The 18,295-nt window shown below is 49.3% G+C and overlaps 2 protein-coding genes across 2 annotated transcripts in view; one reads left to right on the forward strand and one right to left on the reverse strand.

The window, feature by feature from the left end:
• Positions 1-1,516: 1,516 nt before the first annotated feature.
• The window catches only part of LOC118078009 (hemicentin-1), a 39,468-nt gene continuing 22,689 nt past the window's right edge, over positions 1,517-18,295 (reverse strand). The window contains exons 4-8 of the mRNA XM_060269326.1: positions 4,621-4,962; positions 4,176-4,475; positions 3,494-3,613; positions 3,257-3,357; positions 1,517-2,343 (exon numbers count right to left, since the gene is read on the reverse strand). Of these exons, the coding sequence (XP_060125309.1) occupies positions 2,257-2,343; positions 3,257-3,357; positions 3,494-3,613; positions 4,176-4,475; positions 4,621-4,962 (950 nt within the window). The 3' untranslated portion in view covers positions 1,517-2,256. The remainder of the gene's footprint in view (positions 2,344-3,256; positions 3,358-3,493; positions 3,614-4,175; positions 4,476-4,620; positions 4,963-18,295) is intronic.
• The window catches only part of LOC132591294 (uncharacterized), a 60,994-nt gene continuing 57,246 nt past the window's right edge, over positions 14,548-18,295 (forward strand). The window contains exon 1 of the mRNA XM_060269327.1: positions 14,548-14,604. The gene's annotated coding sequence lies outside the window, so the exon portion shown is untranslated. The remainder of the gene's footprint in view (positions 14,605-18,295) is intronic.

Here is an 18,295-nt window from a genome sequence, read left to right on the forward strand (position 1 = left end):
CCCACACATCTCTCCCCTTCCCACCCGCCGCCCTCACTTTGTGCACAGCAAGCCGAGCTGTCTGTTCTTTTCCCCTAAGGTCTCGCGCCGCCGGCAGGCAACAGCCCTCAGCTCTCGCACGCAGCACACGGGGCTGACTGATAGGGCGCCAGGAGGCAGGCAGTGATTGTCCATTCGCAGCTAATGATCCCCGCCGGCACTTGGGCTGGAAAATGCGCGAAAGCTACACTCATGCCCCGCCCGGCGCCTACTCACGCTGTGAAATCCGATCCAAGTCCAAGCGGCTCAACAGTCCCCGTGGCAAAAGGCGGCTGCATGGGAGCCGCTTCGGGGAGCACAGCGCAGCGTGAAGAGCCTGGTGAGAGGCAGCTGCGGCTGCAGGTGAAGCCCGGGATCTGCGTGGGCGACTGGGGGTGAACGCCCTGAGCGCTGCGGCGGTAGTGAAGAGGTGCCCAATCAGCCCGCTTCTCAGCTGATCGGGCGCCTCTTCGCTACCGCCGCAGCGCTCAGGGCGCTCGTCCCCAGTTGCCCACGCAGATCCTGGGCTTCACCTGCAGCCGCAGCTGCCTCTCACCAGGCTCTTCGCGTTGTGCTGCGCTCCCCGAAGCGGCTCCCACCCCCGGCTTATTTTCGGGGGATGTCTTATATTTATTCTACTAATGAAAAGCCTGACATGGCTTATTTTTGAGGACCATCTTATTTTAGGAGAAACACTGTATATGGAAATATGTATAAGAAAATGCATCTAGCAAAACCATATTTCTTCTTCATTTTTTTTAAAAAGGGAGAACCTCTAAAAAAGGAGAACAGTAATAGACCCTGATGAATAAGTCTCAGTATGCCTCCTCATTAGGGAAATGTATAAAATGATGTCTGAGTATAACCAAACATGGTCAGGAAGGGAGGGAAGGGGGGAAATCAGTTCAGTCCCATCCCCCCCCCCGAATAATGACTGAAGTGGACATCCCAGAAGGTGCACCACAACCAAACTGCACCCACACAGCACAAGAGACGTGTCAGAGGCGAGAAGATGTGGTCAGATAAACTCCAGAAATAGATGCAACCTTCACCAGTATTTGCTGGCCTGCTGTTTTGCACCTAGGCTCTCTGACATTTAAACTGCAGGAAGAGAGTTTGTTCTCACAGGCTGATATTTATAACACACCTAGAACAACGGCTAATATCTTCTGTATCTCAGAAGTGGGAGGAGAAAGACAAGGGTGGACTTATGGCCACAGGAAACAGTCAACGACCTCAACACCCATCTCTCAGGGCCCATCCATACCTTGGCTCCGTGTGGATTACGAACCCCTCATGCATCTTCTAATCCTTCTCCTTCCACTCCTGCTGCCCCAGACTTTCTCATCCCTAAATCTGCACATGCCCCATGCAATCAATGCAGCTCCCCTACTCAGATTTCTAAAGCATAGGGGATCTCTGGCTTAGGGAGAAGAAAGCAAAGGGAAGCAGCAGGAGTTGGAGGAGAAGACTGCATGGATGAGGGTGGAATGCAAGGGGTTCACAATCCATCTTAAGGAGAAGTGTGGATAAGATCCAAGTCTGCCCTCTTTTGCATTTTCTCCATAACTCAGAAAGCTGCCTTATACAAAGTCAGACCTGTGCTAATGTCTCTATATTTGTATTTTCTTAAGAAGCAGACAAGGCAAACTGAGGCATTGGAAAGGTTTATTTTAACATTTATAAGAAAGGAGGGATCCATAACAACTATGTTCCCTCAACCTTTTTTCCTGGTACTATAGTTTTAAGGAGTTTATTGTTATGGACCTCCATACGCATTGCCCAGGCTTGCAGCCCAGAGAAGTCTCTTCAGTGCTGCTAACACAGCGATTTGAACCCCCACCCCCACCCCCGGAGATGCACTCCATTGTCTCTCAAGACAGATGGATGCCAACAACATCTCTTCTTGCAACAGTACTGTGAGGTAGGTCAGGTTGAGTGACAGTGGTCGCCCAATGCTCTTGCTGAGAAGCTATAGAAATCCTGATCTCTGTGGGCCTCTACTCCATCAGGCTGTCCACTGGGTCTTTTTAGTTGTTGTCGTCACACAACTGGGAGTCAGAGAAATCCTTTTCGATCCATTGCTGTTCACCCAGAGATCCACCAGTAGATCCCAGTCTACCTTTTGCCCGCTAGACTGCCAGCTCTCCATTCAGATCTACCCCACAAAAGCTCTCTGTTCCAAGGGAAGAAGGCCCAGGCAACCTTTTCTCCCTACAGTTGAAGCTTGACCAAGTTTCAGTAATCCATTTGGATCTGGGTGTAGATAATTGGAGAATTTGTTTCAGGATTCTGATCTGGGGTTGCAGAGAGATTATTGACTTCCTGAAATGAAAAGGAAAAATGTAACATCCTGATAGATGGGGTATCTTTTGTGTGTTTACATGGAAGAGCTAGTAGGGAAGGTGAGACCCACTCTTCAGCAAGGGGAAACTACCATAGCTGTGTGTGTGTAAAATAGGAGTGGGGATCAGGCAAAAGGTAGCAATCCCCCCCCCCTTCATTCATTCATAAGATTTTTCCCTGCCCTTTATCGTAAGCTCCCAGGATGAGAAGATAAATCTGGCTATTGTGGCTACTAGGTATCAATATCCTTATCTTCCGTTTCCACGGAATTTGTCTAATCCTCTTTTAAAGCCACCCATGCTTGTGGCCATATCACTGGATTTTGCCAGGGTGAGTCCCATAGTTTAAATCTGCTCTGAATAAGTCTTGTGTTTTGCCTGTCCTGAATCTCCTAAAATCAACCTTCATTTCCCTCAAGGTCAGGGGTCAGCAAACTTTTTCAGCAGGGGGCCGGTCCACTGTCCCTCAGACCTTGTGAGGGGCCGGACTATATTTTGAAAAAAATATGAATGAATTCTGATGCCCCACAAATAACCCAGAGATGCGATTTAAATAAAATGACACTTGTACTCATGTAAAAACACCAGGCAGGCCCCACAAATAACCCAGAGATGCATTTTAAATAAAAGGACACATTCTACTCATGTAAAAACATGCTGATTCCCGGACCGTCCGTGGGCCGGATTTAGAAGGTGATTGGGCTGCATCCGGCCCCCGGGCCTTAGTTTGGGGACCCTGGTCTATTGTTTTGAGGGCAGATTTGTCCCTATCCTCACTCTCTAAACACTTCTTTCATGGCCCCCCTTGCTCGCCCTTTCTCCAAGCTTAAAAGCTCCCCAAGTGCTAAGTGTCTCTGTTTTAGTCCCACCATACAAGACCCTCTCACTCTCACCTGGCTCTCACCCCCTTCTGAAGGGATCCATCCTTTTGTGAATTCTGCGTAGTGAAGCCCAGGACTGACATACCCCTCCTCTCCTCTCACAGAGGCCACAGCTGCAGGGGTGAGACATCAGGCAAATTTATTTGGTTGCACTGAAAAGGCCTGCCTTGCAGGAGAACCAAAGGAAGGGAAAAGGTGTCTGTGGCTATCTTGGCTGGCTGGGGGCAGAGAAAGGGAGGTATTCCCTACCTCTCTCAGATAGAGCCATCCTGCTTTTCTTCCATAGCCAGAACCCCAAACCTGCCACCATCACGAGGAGAGGCACAACGACAACAAGCCAGAGCGGAGGATCGGAGGTGGATGATCTACCTGCATGGAGACACAGTTGTCCATTAAGAGCTTGTTGACAGCAACTGACTCTGTGCCCTTTCCCAGGATAAACATGGTTAAAAATACCTGCCTTTATGAAACCTCAAAGTTGCTTACAAAAGGGGGGGGGGACTCAATGGGTGACTGGGCGCCTGCCACTGCCTCTTAGCCTAACCTACTTCCCAGGGTTGTGGGGGTTAAATAAGGAAGGAGAGAACAATAGACGCCACCTTGAGCTCCTTGGAGAAAAAGGTGGGGCATAAACGCAACAAACCAACAAGCCATCGTTAAACTTATTTCATAAAATATATACTGCTTGATTGTAAAGAAGAAGAAAAACAGTGTCACAGTGCTTGCTGTCTTGGATGCCCGCTAAAACCTTTTTTAAAATTTCTGTAAATGTGCCCAGCCACATATTTAGCTGTGTATACTTTGAATAGTTCCCCCCCTAATGCTTATTTTATCTGTGCATTATTAATAATTATTTTATATTATTGTATGTACTCTGCTTAGAAATCTCTGTTTTGTTTCAACTGGATAAAATACATGGGGAATTGCTCACTGTGAGTTTGGCAGATGTGCAGTATGCTGACGGAGTCGCTCTTCTGTTCGGCTGGATTGGTGACCAGGCAGGTGAAGTTGGACTCTGAAGAGCTGAGCTTCCAGAACAGGTGGAGATCCCTGCCGTTCTCTGCGAGGTGGTACCTGTCTGAGCCATCTTCTAAGTCCCTGAGGGGGTCCCCTCTTTTCCAGGATACATCAAATCCCCTCTTTGCAGGCACCTGACACTGCAGGGTCACATTGCAACCATCTGGAGCCATAGAGACATCTTGGGGGATAATCTTTGGCTCTGGGACAGGCTCTGTTGAAAAACATATGAAAAACACACATCCTCTGTGCTCCCTTTCCCCATGAATGCCAGTAACTTGGTAGAACCAGCACTGCTGGGTCCTTTGCTATGGCCAATTCCACAACAAACAGATGAGGATGCCATAATAATTACCTACCATATACCGTGAGGCAGAGTTTATGATGTTGAAACACTCCTCTGACGAAATGCACACGAACTCCATATATTCCACTGTCCTCCATCTCCAGATCTTTGATCCTCAGTGTGGATTCATTGGCCATTTCTACCCTCTGCCCAAACCTGTCGTTTGGATCTGGCCGCTCCATCTTACCATCCCTGAACTTAGCAAGCTGCTCCCTTATGCCGTTCCACTGAAAGTTCCACTCAACGAAGGCCATTGCTTCTGCTGATGAGACATGGGCAGGAAGCAAGACGGATTGTCCCAGGATCCCGCTCACCTGATGCAGGGTCTGATTCTGTGATGAGTTGCTTTCAGCACCTTTTTTTTAAAAAAAAAAGGAGTAGAGAGAAAGAATGGGAAAGGTAGTGTGAGGGACAGGGGATATCGCGAAGTCCCTCCCCTCCTGAGTTCAAGCCCGTCCCCGAGCAAAGGGGAAAGCAGGGAGAGTTCCGATTCCAGTGGGGAAGCAGGAAGTCGTGTCCGAGGCTCAGGCAAGGTAGAGGAGCCAGGGTCCCAGGTGGGACAGGAAGGGGCAAGCAAGGGGGGAAGACCCATCCCTCCAACTCCAGAATTACGCAGGAAGAGGAGGGGCAAGAGGATGGGTCTGCCAAAGCTTTTGTGTTGGAGAAAGACGCGCCAAAAGCCATTAGGAGGTTCTGAAACCGACTGACAACATCGCTCCGTGTAAATAGCAATGACTTGAGCACTGTAAATACGCAGCACCAATAAAAGAATAAAATGCAGAGCTGCGTAGCGTCGTTACTCTGAAGTAGTCCACTCCGGCCACTGTGACAGCAACCTCCTAATCATTTTTGGGCTACTTCGGAGTTGCCGGGATGAGCGTGTCCGAGGCGGAGAAGTGGCGGCAGATCGCTGAGCAAGCCCAGCTAGAACTGCAACAGCTGTCGCTGCAGGCGCAGGGAGAATTGAAGGCAGCTAAAGAGGAGACTAAGAAGGTCCAGGACGACCGGCTACAACTTGCGGAACAGGTGAGAGAGCTCCAGGAAAAAGAGCAGCATTTAAGGGCGGTGGCGGTAGACCTCCAAAACAAGCTGGATGCAGAGAAAAACAAGGCGGGAGGGGCTCCCCAAGTCCAAGTGCTGCCAGGAAGGAGAGCAGGGACCCTTGTAAGCAAGTTCAATGGAGACCCGAAGGAGTTTCAGGGCTTTGAGACTGAGATCGTGTATGCTCTTGAGCTGCACCAGAATGAGTTCCCCGATGATGAGCACAGAGTAGCGTTTATTGTGGAACATCTCACCGGAGCAGCCAGGGAGTGGCTAAGACCATTAATCGCAACCAAGAATCCTTGCATGAAAAATGTCCAACAATTTCTAGAAGGTTTGAGGACGATGTATTCGTCCGATAGTCATTTGGACCAGACTAAGGAGGAACTGCATAATTTACGCCAAGGAAATATGACAGTTCGCGCATATTGGGCGAAATTCACCATGCTGGTGCACAGACTGGGGTGGGTTTTGGATTCGCCTCCCATGCAAGCTGCGTTTTACTTGGGTTTGAGCGAGGAGGTGAAGGATGAACTCTCGAGAGGTCCAAAGCCCAGTACTATGGATCAGCTGAGCAAAGCAGCTCTGGCGGTGGGGGTGAGGCAGGAATCCCGGTGGAACGACAAGCAAGCGACGCGCGCAAAGCGGGCTTGGTTCCCACGGTCGCAGGAGAAGCCACTCCCTCAACAACCCTTTCAGGCCACGCCTGGAGCCAGCCAGGACCAGGAGCCCATGCAGATTGATAGCGCGCGCGCGCGGGCTTTTCAAACCCCAGCGGCGCCAAGACGCAAGGAGGGAAGGGGCGGGAATTGCTTTCTCTGCAACTCACCCCAGCATCTCGTCAGAGACTGCCCACATCGCAGGGAGTGGCAAGGAAAGGCGGGAACGGTGGTGCCCTCCCCCACTGACGCAGCACCACAGCAGGGAAACGGGAAAGCCTGGCTGCAGGAGACAAGGGGCAGCAGCCAGGCACAGTCAGCAGACAACAGCCCCAGCCCGCCCACCCGCACAGAGAGGTGCAGAGCCAGCCCACCCCTCCCAGAGCAGGAGTGGTTCTAGAAGTGACGCTAACGCTCCCAAATGGCTATCCCCTGACGGTCCTCGCCTTAATTGACAGTGGGGCGTCCGCCAACTTCTTCTCGAGAAGCTTTGCAGGAGAGCACCAAATCCAGCTTTTGCAGTTGGATTTTCCTCTGCACGTAGCAACCATTGACGGCAGGGAGCTGCTGGGAGGGGCCATCACACATCAAACCCCCCCCATGAGAATGACGGTGGGAAGGCACTCAGAGACACTGGCGTTCAACGTCACCACCATCTCAGACCCCCCCATCGTCTTGGGCATGAGCTGGCTGGCGCGCCACGACCCCTCCATCAGTTGGCACCAGAGGTGCATCACGTTTGGGTCAGACTTTTGTCTGGAACATTGCATGCAGCACCAACCAGGGGAGGGGCCTCCGATAGCCACGGTGGCCACCATGCATATCAAAGGGGGTGAGGCAATACCCAAGCAGTACTGGGACCTGCAGGAGGTCTTCAGCGAAGCGGAGTCCGACCACCTACCCCCGCACAGGCCTTTTGACTGCCAGATCAACCTGGTGCCAGGGGCGACGATACCCCCAGCCAAGCTGTACGCCATGTCAGACCAGGAGCTGGAGGATCTGCGCGCTTTCATCGACAAGAACCTCAAGCGGGGGTTCATAAGGGAAAGCAAGGCAGCAGGGGGCAGCCCGGTCTTCTGGGTGGACAAGAAAGACACGCAACAGCGCCGTCTTGTGGTGGACTTTAGACGGCTGAATTCGGTGACAGAGCCCGTGGCTTTCCCCATGCCCAGAGTGGATGATCTCCTGACAGCGGCACGCAGGGGCAAGATTTTCACCAAGCTGGACCTAAGGGGGGCGTACAACTTGATCAGGATCCGGGAAGGAGATGAATGGAAAACCACGATGTTCACGCCTCTGGGCTCTTTTGAATATCTGGTGATGCCCTTCGGTTTGCAAGGGGGCTCAGCATGCTTCCAGGCCTTCATGCACCACGTCCTGGGGTCCCTCCTCTTCAGGAAATGCTTGGTCTTCCTAGATGACATCCTTATCTACTCGAATGACCCAGTGCAGCATGTGAAAGATGTCAGAGAGGTGTTGCAACGCCTGAAGGAGCACCACCTGTATGTGAAGCTGGAGAAGTGCAAGTTTCACACCAAAGAGGTGGACTTCCTGGGCTACAAGCTGTCAGACAAGGGGCTGGCGATGGACAAGGACAAGGTGCAGGCCATCCTGGACTGGCACAGCCCCAGGACGCGCAAAGATGCCCAACGCCTACTAGGCTTCGCTAACTTCTACAGGAAGTTCATCAAGAACTTCTCTCGCGTTACGGCTCCCATCACGGACTGCCTGAGAGGCAAGCAGAAGTTCAAGTGGACACCAGAGGCGCAAGCAGCGTTCGAAAGCCTCAAGAGAGTGTTCGCCTCAGACCAAAACCTGTTCCATGTGGTGCAGGACGCGCCCCTACGCATTGAGACAGATGCTTCTGAAAAAGCTGTGGGCGCAATTTTGTTGCAACTGGACGCCAACAGGGAGTGGAGACCCTGTGCCTTCTTCTCCAGGAAGCTGACACAGCCTGAACGCAACTACACAGTGTTTGATAGGGAACTTCTTGCGATCTACGCTGCGTTCCAGCACTGGCGACACTTCCTGGTGGGCGCGAAGCACCCCATCCAGGTGTGCACAGACCACAAGAACCTGGAGTTCTGGAGAACTGCCAGGGTGCTCAACCAGCGGCAGATACGGTGGGCAGAGTTCTTCTCGAACTTCAACTTCTCCATCCACTACATCCCGGGGGAGCAGAATGTCAGGGCGGATGCCCTCTCCCGCAAGCCAGAGTACATGGAGGAGGAGGCGCCACCAGCCCCAAGGCACATTTTCCCCCCGTCGGCATGGTCCTGCGGAGCAGCTGTGGTGAGCGAGGCAGAACTCACAGCACTGACGGCAGCGGATGAATTTGCCAACCGCATCTTCAGAGAACTGAGAGGGGGGAGGGAGCAGGCAAAAGACTTTGCAGAACGCAGAGGGCTGCTTTTCTACAAGGGTGCGCTGTACCTACCCACCACCCAGCTTCGACGTACGGTCCTCAAGCAGATGCACGACAACCCTACAGCGGGGCATTTTGGAAGGGACAAAACCGCTCACCTAGTCATGAGACACTTCTGGTGGCCAGGGGTGCGGGAAGATGTTCGAGACTATGTAAGGGGCTGTACCACCTGCCAGCGGGCGAAGGTGGTCAGAGCAGCGCCACCAGGGTTGCTGGAGCCCTTAGCCACACCACACAGGCCGTGGGAAGTGGTGTCCATGGACTTCATCACAGATCTGCCTTCGTCCAGGGGTAAGACTGCAGTGTTGGTGGTGGTGGACCTTATGTCCAAAATGTGTCACTTTATACCGTGTGCCAGGGCAGTCTCGGCAGAAGAGACAGCCAAACTGTTTGTTGATCACATTTTCAGACTGCATGGATTACCTTTAAGGGTTATTTCGGATCGTGGCCGACAATTTGTTTCCAGGTTCTGGCGGCGGCTCATGAACCTCCTGCAGGTGGAGGTCAGCTTGTCGACGGCTAGACACCCGCAGACCAACGGACAAGCGGAGAGGGTCAACGCCATTCTGCAGCAGTACCTGAGATGCTACGTCAGCCAGCGGCAAACGGACTGGGTGGATCGCTTGCCACTAGCAGAATTTGCCTACAACAATGCAGTGCACGTCTCCACAGGGGTGTCGCCCTTTAAGGCCAATTACGGGCGCGACCTCAGATCTTTCCCAGAGAGGGAGAGGGAGGAGGAGGAGGAGGAGGGCCCACAGGCTGAGGATTGGGCAGAGGAACTGGAGACGGTGCACCAGCAGCTCAGAGAACACTTGGAGAGGGCCAAGGAAGCGTACAAAAAGGGGGCAGATCGCCACAGGCGACAAGGGGAGGTCATCAGGGTGGGGGACAAGGTGTGGTTGTCCTCGGAGGGCCTTCCCACCAGAGGGAGGTGCAAAAAGCTGGCACCCAAAAGGCTGGGCCCCTTCACGGTCACGCAACAGGTAAACCCGGTGGCATACAGGCTGGCACTGCCAGAGGACATGAGGGTGCATCCAGTGTTTCATAGATCGCTGCTGTCGCCGTACAGGGAAAGCAGCAGGCTCCGAGACAGCGAACAAACCCCCGAGGGAGGGGGGGAGAGGGAAGGCAGGGAGCAACTCAATGAGGCCACGGCCATCCTGGATTCAAGGTGGGGGGTGGGGGGACTGGAGTACCTCATGGCATGGGAGGATGCTCCACCGTCCCAGAATGAATGGGTCCCAGCCACTCAGATACAGGAGGAATTCTTGGTGGAAGAATTTCACGCCCTCTTTCCCCACAGACCCAAGCCCTGGCACATGGAAAGGGAGGGGGAGGAGGAGGAGGCACGGGAGAGCAGCTCACCATGGCGCTGGGAAGCGGAGTTTGAGGAACCAGAGGATGAGGTATGGGTGTCACCGAGATCCACCCAGTCAGAGGAAGGAGCAGATTGGCAGAACGTTTTTACCCCCACCAGCTCTGACGCCACGGACTTTTTGGGATTCCCGTCCGCCCAGGCGGAAGGGGGGGGCTCGCAGGACTGGGGGGAGGTATTCACACCAACGGGCTCGGAGAGCACTGAGTTCTTAGGCTTCCAGTCGTCACCGACACATGGGGGGGGCCTGGGGAGGGGTGAAGGAGAGCTTGGGAGGGGGGTGGATGTGAGGGACAGGGGATATCGCGAAGTCCCTCCCCTCCTGAGTTCAAGCCCGTCCCCGAGCAAAGGGGAAAGCAGGGAGAGTTCCGATTCCAGTGGGGAAGCAGGAAGTCGTGTCCGAGGCTCAGGCAAGGTAGAGGAGCCAGGGTCCCAGGTGGGACAGGAAGGGGCAAGCAAGGGGGGAAGACCCATCCCTCCAACTCCAGAATTACGCAGGAAGAGGAGGGGCAAGAGGATGGGTCTGCCAAAGCTTTTGTGTTGGAGAAAGACGCGCCAAAAGCCATTAGGAGGTTCTGAAACCGACTGACAACATCGCTCCGTGTAAATAGCAATGACTTGAGCACTGTAAATACGCAGCACCAATAAAAGAATAAAATGCAGAGCTGCGTAGCGTCGTTACTCTGAAGTAGTCCACTCCGGCCACTGTGACAGGTAGCAAATCACTCCAATGTCTACTGGATAGATGCCTGCAGGAAGCCCAGAGTCAAGCGTTAATCTTCTGCATTCTTGGTAAATCTTGGTATTTACGTAAGCTCTTTGCTAGATTCTGAAGTTCTGTAAGCAACTATTCCCAACTCTACAGTTCTAGGAGTCTAAATCAGTGTTGAATTGCTGAAGTAGTTTTAACTGGATTTTGAATAAAGGTGTAATTAATTGTTACTGTTTTGAATGTTGTACTGTTATTATCTTCATTATTTTCTACTAGAAGGATACTGACAAGCTGGAACGTGTCCAGAAGAGGGCAACCAAAATGGTCAAAGACCTGGAAACGATGCCTTATGAGGAACCGCTTAGGGAGCTGGGCATGTTTAGCCTGGAGAAGAGAAGGTTAAGGGGTGATATAATAGCCATGTTCAAATAGATAAAAGGATGTCATATAGAAGAGGGTGAAAGGTTGTTTTCTGCTGCTCCAGAGAAGCAGACACGGAGCAATGGATTCAAACTACAAGAAAGAAGATTCCACCTAAACATTAGGAAGAACTTCCTGACAGTAAGAGCTGTTCGACAGTGGAATTTGCTGCCAAGGAGTGTGGTGGAGTCTCCTTCTTTGGAGGTCTTTAAGCAGAGGCTTAACAGCCATATGTCAGGAATGCTTTGATGGTGTTTCCTGCTTGGCAGGGGGTTGGACTGGATGGCCCTTGTGGTCTCTTCCAACTCTATGATTCTATGATTCTACATTATGCAAATTGTTATTCTGAATAATGCTTTTTATAAGACAGAGGCCACTGTAGATGAATTTTTGGAACCAAGTGGTGGTGGCCCCCAAAAGTTTGAGAAGCACTTATCTAAATTAAAAACTTTGTCTTTTGGAGTTGATACTGTCAGCTAGAACTCTTTCAACAGCACAGAAATGGTTCAGAAGTCAGTGCAAAAAATTGCAGAGCATTTATAGCAATGCTGTTATGTTTTTGACCCAGTTGTACCTTCCAAATGAGACCTCCAACTCAGTTCTGTATGACTGCTGAATCATTATTCTCTCTACATCCAGAAAGATTTAGCTCCCATGTGGTTTCCTAATATTGAGACTGCACTGTAGTCAGGACTCAGGACATAGCATGTCAATTCTACAATTCTGAAAACAAAGTGAGCTACAAACAGGGAGAGTCAATAAAGCGAATCAAACTCACAAATGACATCCTAGAAGATAGCTCTTAATTTCAGTGCTTGAGAGGAAAACAAATCTGATTAGATCCTGCTATTTACCGTACATGTGAGGAATTTGATCCCTGTGAACCATGGAAGTAGAAATAAAACGTGCAGGATCAACCTCTCGTGACTTTAGTCACCATTTGCTAGCAAAGGAGGGTTCTCCCTCCACCTCTCACTGCCATGTTTATACTCAAATATATTTCAGGAAAAAACTAAAAATGCTGCTTTTATTGATGCAGGTGTTTATTTCATTTTTGCTGCTCAGAGTTCTACTTAATTGTGAATTTTATTTTATATGTCGTGGGGCTATTTGAAAACCTTTCAATTTTAAGAACCAGATTGCAAAAATTGCTAAGTAGAATTTTGGAAAAGGACCCCTTTTGCCTAGACAAATTCAAGAGGATTTTCTTAAAAAATATCACCAGGGGCCAGTTCCTCACCTTGTTTCCAGTTGCTAATCGGATTACAGTGGGGGAGAATGTAATAAAGTTATGAGATGACAACGAAATGGTATAGGGACAAGATAAGATTTTTGTTTTTGTCAGAGGTCATGGATGGGTAGGAATGAAAGCTGGGTCTACCATTTTGGAAAAGTCAAAGTATTTCAATAATATTATATAATATTATGCAAATTATATATTTTTATTGCTATACACGTGAAGCTTAGGAGGAAACCCAATCATAGTTCTGTTTTTGAAAATGAACTAAAAACACAGATTAGTAATATTCTTCTCAGCCACATTGAATATGTTTCTGTCTAACAAGATTCTACACCTCTGTGTCATCTTTATTTTTCCACAATTAGATATAAAGGTTGGGAACTATCAGACGTGCAGCTTTATATATTGCATAATTAAAGAAACACTACGGTAGCTTTACGATAGACAACTGACTCTACAGCAAAGCCCTCCCCTGATTTCCATCCCATTCAATTTGCCTTTCCTCATCTGATTTGCTTTTTCTCCAGCAATAGATGTTTGATTCGCCAAAGGTCTTCATCTTCACAGCTCCATTGTCAAAGTTTTACAAGCGATCAGAGAACAGTAGCTGAAGTTGTGGTTACTCCTTGCGGCGATGGAGCTGATAAGCTTCTCTCTCCTCTTTGCAAAGCATGAAAATGTACATTTCTGGTTTCCTCCTTCAACACCCACTCCCCATCAATATTCCAATGTGTTACGGTTTTAGCAAGCCTTGGCCAACTTACCAGAATAGGAGCAGATTAATGTGCCACAGAGAAGAAGGGTCTTGAGACTTTTGCTAGTGCACAACAGAGCCATCTCTGGCCTTGGGTGCAGAGAGCTCTCCCTCTACACACAAACCTTACTTGTTTCTTTAGAGGAGGAGGCGGTGGCAGGGAGTTGTGTCAGGTGTGGCTGACATAGAGCCCGCCAAAGGGGTTTGTCCCTTTTGGGTCAGCCCTTCAGGGCTGGGCCAAGGGCAAGGGAACCACCTCTTTTCTTATTGGTTTCCCCTGGGATGTTTGCGATCACTGCTGTTCAACAAGCAACCCTTCCAAATCCAGCTGAAAAGCGCTTTATATCATACAATATAAAGCGGATTGTGGTAGGGCTGTTAGGAAATTTAGTTCAGGGTTTGGTCAGTGTAAGGCCACAGGTCATGCTGAGTAATGGGGGCGTGCGTATGCAAATCCCATGGATCTAATTGGTTGGGGGGCCCCCTCTTAAAGCCTCGCCCTCCATTTTAGAGTCACATTTTTGCCTGGCGTTTGAATCCCCTCCCACCCGCCCTTTTTTTCTTGCAAGTTAGCACGACATTGCTATTGCCTTCGGGGCCGCCTGTATTCAGGGGTCAGTAGGAATTTTTCCAATTGGCTGATTGGCTTTGCCTCTTGGTTTTCGCCTACTGCGCTAGCAAATTGTCACAACTTGTTAGGTTGGCGGTTAGGCTTTTGGTTGGTTAATCGGTTGGTAGAGGGGTGTGGCACACAGATGCCTACCCTCACCTCCGTTTGCTCCATATAGAAGTATTCCGTTAAAGGAATCTCGGGGCTTACGCTCTTGTCCTTACCATCCTACCATTGGCGGGGATGGTGGGCCCAATTATAAGAGTAAGAGCCTTGGGGAACATTCTTGGGAAAAGAGAGGAGGGAATGTCTGGGCTCAGCCACCTCCTCTCCCCCAGGTATGTTTACTTGACTTCCCTTCAGGAAGTCGGAGCAGGAACTGTCCAAGCGGACAGTGGTGAGTCCTGTCCCTTGGTGACAGCTGATGTGAGTCCTGCCCCGAATGGGCAGATGAGGTGAGTCCTGTCCAAAGGGGACAGCTGATTGAGTCCTGTCCTAAATGGACAGATGGGGATAGTCCTTCTTAAGGAAGGATGAGTGAATAACCAAAAGTCTAAGCCAACACTCGGATTAAAATTGGTGTATTTAATAAAGTTGTGGCCCTAAATTATTTGCCAAAAACCAAACCATAATTCTGTTATCAGTTGTGAGTTATTTAAGGTAATTTCTGGTAAGCCTCGACACACAACCAGAAAACTAAACCCAGGCTACCATGCGGCCCATGCTGGATCGGTACATTCACAAATGATCAACTGAAGGTAAAAATAGAAACTAGAAGAGTGGTGAAAAAAGGAGATCAAGGTGTGGAAGTGAACCCAGGATACCATTCCTACTGTGGCTGCACAGATGCCAACACGGTCCCACTCCCACTGAAATTAGGCTTCTAAGAAGTACTATTGTAACACAAAATGGTTGTGAATAGTGGGGGGTTGTGTGCCGAGACTAGTTTTGTGTAGTGTGAATGGGTGCAGTGATTGCATTACACAGTTGGTGTTTGGAGTAATATTTATGGATTTTAAAAAATTTTAATTTCATAAAATTTATATACTGCATGATTGCAAAAAAACAAAACAAAACCACACAACCCCAACAACCTGAAAGTGGGTTTACAAATCAGCCACTTAAAAACAGCTGTTCAAAACATTCAAAACTAATTAAAATCAATATTGCTGTTACATTGCATTTTGATGTATCTTGCTATATATCTTGATGTTTTCTATATGATTTTTAATGGTTCTCAGTTATACATGGTTTAATGAGATTTATTTAATTACAGTGTGGAATGATGATGAGTATCACTTGGTTTTGAATGTGGCTCTTGTATTGTTTGCATTGATTCCTTTGTCATTGGGAACTGTAAGCTGCTTAGAGTTTATCTTGAAATGTGAATCGAAATATAAATTGACCAAAATAACTAATCAGCTGCAGCATGAATGTATTCTGCCCACTTGTAAAATATATCTACCAGCCCGAAATGATTGGTGATGCCTCTAGGCAAGATGGGGGAGAGGGAGGAGGAGGAAGACCACCAGTCTGATTCCAGAACTCACAGGAAAAGCAGCAAAGGATGAGGCTGGGCTGCAGGACCACAGACAGCTCAGAGTGAGCAACTTTCTCCAACAAAAGTTGAGAGGAGACTGAGGCCTTTATGCTTCTGCCCCCTTGTGAGAACTTCAGTGCAGCCAACCCTCTAGCCTGAAGATGGGAGCGCCTCCTTCACTTCATAGCCTAGGTCCTGGGACACTCCTGGACTCATGATGTGCAGTTGGAGACATCTGGTTACTTCTGGTGCAGGAAAAGATGTCCATGAGGGTCTAAGCTCTGCCCCTACAGGCCCTGGTGGTCTGGGAGGTTCTTCTCGGCATTCTTGTCCCAGCACTTCAGACACACTGGTCTCCTTATCTCCCACTCCCATCTCTTAGCCCTAACCAAAACCAGTTCCCCCGTCTGGTGCCCCCACAGCATCCGATTCTGTGCCCAAATCATTGCTGGATACAGAGGTCATAGTGACAGCCAGGAAGTAACTTCAAGACAAACCTCTTCATCTAGTAAAACATCATCTGAGTCCATGTTCTTATTTCTAGGAGTCCCAGGCTGTGGACACAACAATCGGCTCCCTTGGTTACCTTTCTGACGCATTTATCTGCACTTCCTGGTTTTTTTGAAACCATCAACCCAATTTGTTTTCTGTTGCCGTTGCAACCTCAGCCCACAGCAGAAGGAAGTGGCGGAACGGCAGGGAGGAGAGGAGTTCAGAATATGAGATCTTCCTTTCCATCCCTTCCACAAATGTGCTGTGTCTTCAAAACCCTAAAATGTATTTTATATAATTGACTTTTTATTTCTATTCTTTGTTTATCGTACTGTTGTTTTATTGCTATGGGTGATGGCTGACGCAAATAGAGAAAGAACGAGTTTTGTGGTTGCCTGATTCTCTCTCTGTGTTAGGAGTGTTTCTGTTTGTCTGTCTCATTCTTAAGGATTTGTGTTAAGTGGGTGTCTGATGTGTGTGTTTGAACTGTATGTGTTAGGAATGTGAGTGGTTGTGCATGTGTCATGCTGATGGTATCTGTTAGGAATGTGTGACTGCATGTGTGCAGTTTTGGGGTGGTTATAAATGAAATCACTTAGCTTCATTTAACATTATCCTATATAATAAAGTCCCTGTGTCTCTGTGTCCAGTCCCTGTATCCCTGTGTCCGCGCTACTGCGCATGTGCCCCACGGGCAGCCATTGGGACTTGGAGCGCAGAGACAGGAGGCATTCGGCTCCCTCCCTCAGTTCAGCCAATCAGTCCGTCAGAGCTTGAGAGTCGTGTGTTCGTTGGGGCACTATAACTTCCCTTGATCTGGACATTAGACTTCAGCCAATGCGGTCTGCTCTGGCCAGTTGGTCGGGCTGAGGGGGAGCCGGAGGAGATAAAATAAGTGGGGGGTGAGGGGGAGGAGACTGAGCCCGGCTTAAGCCTGTGCACGTTTACTCAGGAGTAAGTCCCTCTGTTATGTGGGGTCTACTTCCTGGTAAGAGCGCTCCAGACGGCCCACCTGACGGACTTGGAACGCAGAGGCACAGAGAGCCCGGGAGAAAAAGTGAACAGCCCCAGAAGTCCTTGAAGGGCAGCCAGACTGAGGCGGCGAGGCGGGCATGAGGACCGCCCGTTCCCCTTCGCTGGGCGCTGCTGCTGCAGCATGGGGAGGGGGGGGGAGGACATATATATTCTTCTCCTCTTCTCCACCACCCCTTGCTTTTCTTATCTGCTGCTGCCCCGTGAACGGAGATCAAGAGCAAAGCTGGTCACGCTGAAAGCCATGGGGAGAGAAAGGAAGAGAGACAGAGGGAAAGGAAGGGGGGAGTGAAATCGCCCTTAAAAGAAAAAAAGGAAAATCCCAGTGAATTGTATTGCCAGCTCCCTTTCGTCCAGTGTTTGACTGGGGATTGTGAAGTCCTGACACAGACTCTCCACTGACTCTGAACTGGAGCTACCTCCAGCCTCCACCTCTTCCTCCAATCTCCACCCCAATGTTAGGCTAGCCTTTAAATGGGGGTGGGGTGGGGTGGGAGAGAAGCAGTTTAGGAATATTTCTGAGAGGAAATTTTCCTCTTTGGAAAACATACACATGGCATTGCATGACCATAACTTTTTAGAGGAAGAGCAGTAACCACCAGAGAATAAAACTGAAAATGAATAGGATTGGCCTAAAATACTGGCCTAAAACTTCCCTGTTCTTTTAGAAATGGCATTGGTTCTCTTGGATGTGCCACAGTTGTTCAGTTCCCTTTTTCCTTTATCATCTGTGATGCACTGATTCTTTTACAAAGTTTACACCACATATGTTCTAGCACCCGTTATTTTAACGGGCTTCAAGATACTAGTATATATATATATATATATATATATATATATATATATATACACACACACACACACACACACACACACACACACACACACACATATACACACACACACACACACACACACACACACACACACACACATATATATATATATATAAAATTCCACAAAGCAGCTTAGGCCATACAAAATAAAACCAATACCAGGTTGTAGATACGATAGGAAAATACAAATATGTTGCAGAATACAGTACAAAAAAATCAAAAGGCATTCCAACTAAAGTGTAAAGGTAAAGGTAAAGGGACCCCTGACCATTAGGTCCAGTTGTGACTGACTCTGGGGTTGCAGCGCTCATCTCACTTTACTGGCTGAGGGAGCCGGCGTACAGCTTCCGGGTCATGTGGCCAGCATGACTAAGCTGCTTCTGGCGAACAAGAGCAGTGCACACAAACGCCGTTTACCTTCCCGCCAGAGCGGTACCTATTTATCTACTTGCACTTTGACGTGCTTTCAAACTGCTAGGTTGGCAGGAGCAGGGACCAAGCAACGGGAGCTCACCCTGTTGCGGGGATTCGAACCGCCAACCTTTTGAT

The sequence above is a fragment of the Zootoca vivipara genome, chromosome 17 (genome assembly GCF_963506605.1).
Source record: "Zootoca vivipara chromosome 17, rZooViv1.1, whole genome shotgun sequence".
NCBI lineage: Eukaryota > Metazoa > Chordata > Lepidosauria > Squamata > Lacertidae > Zootoca > Zootoca vivipara.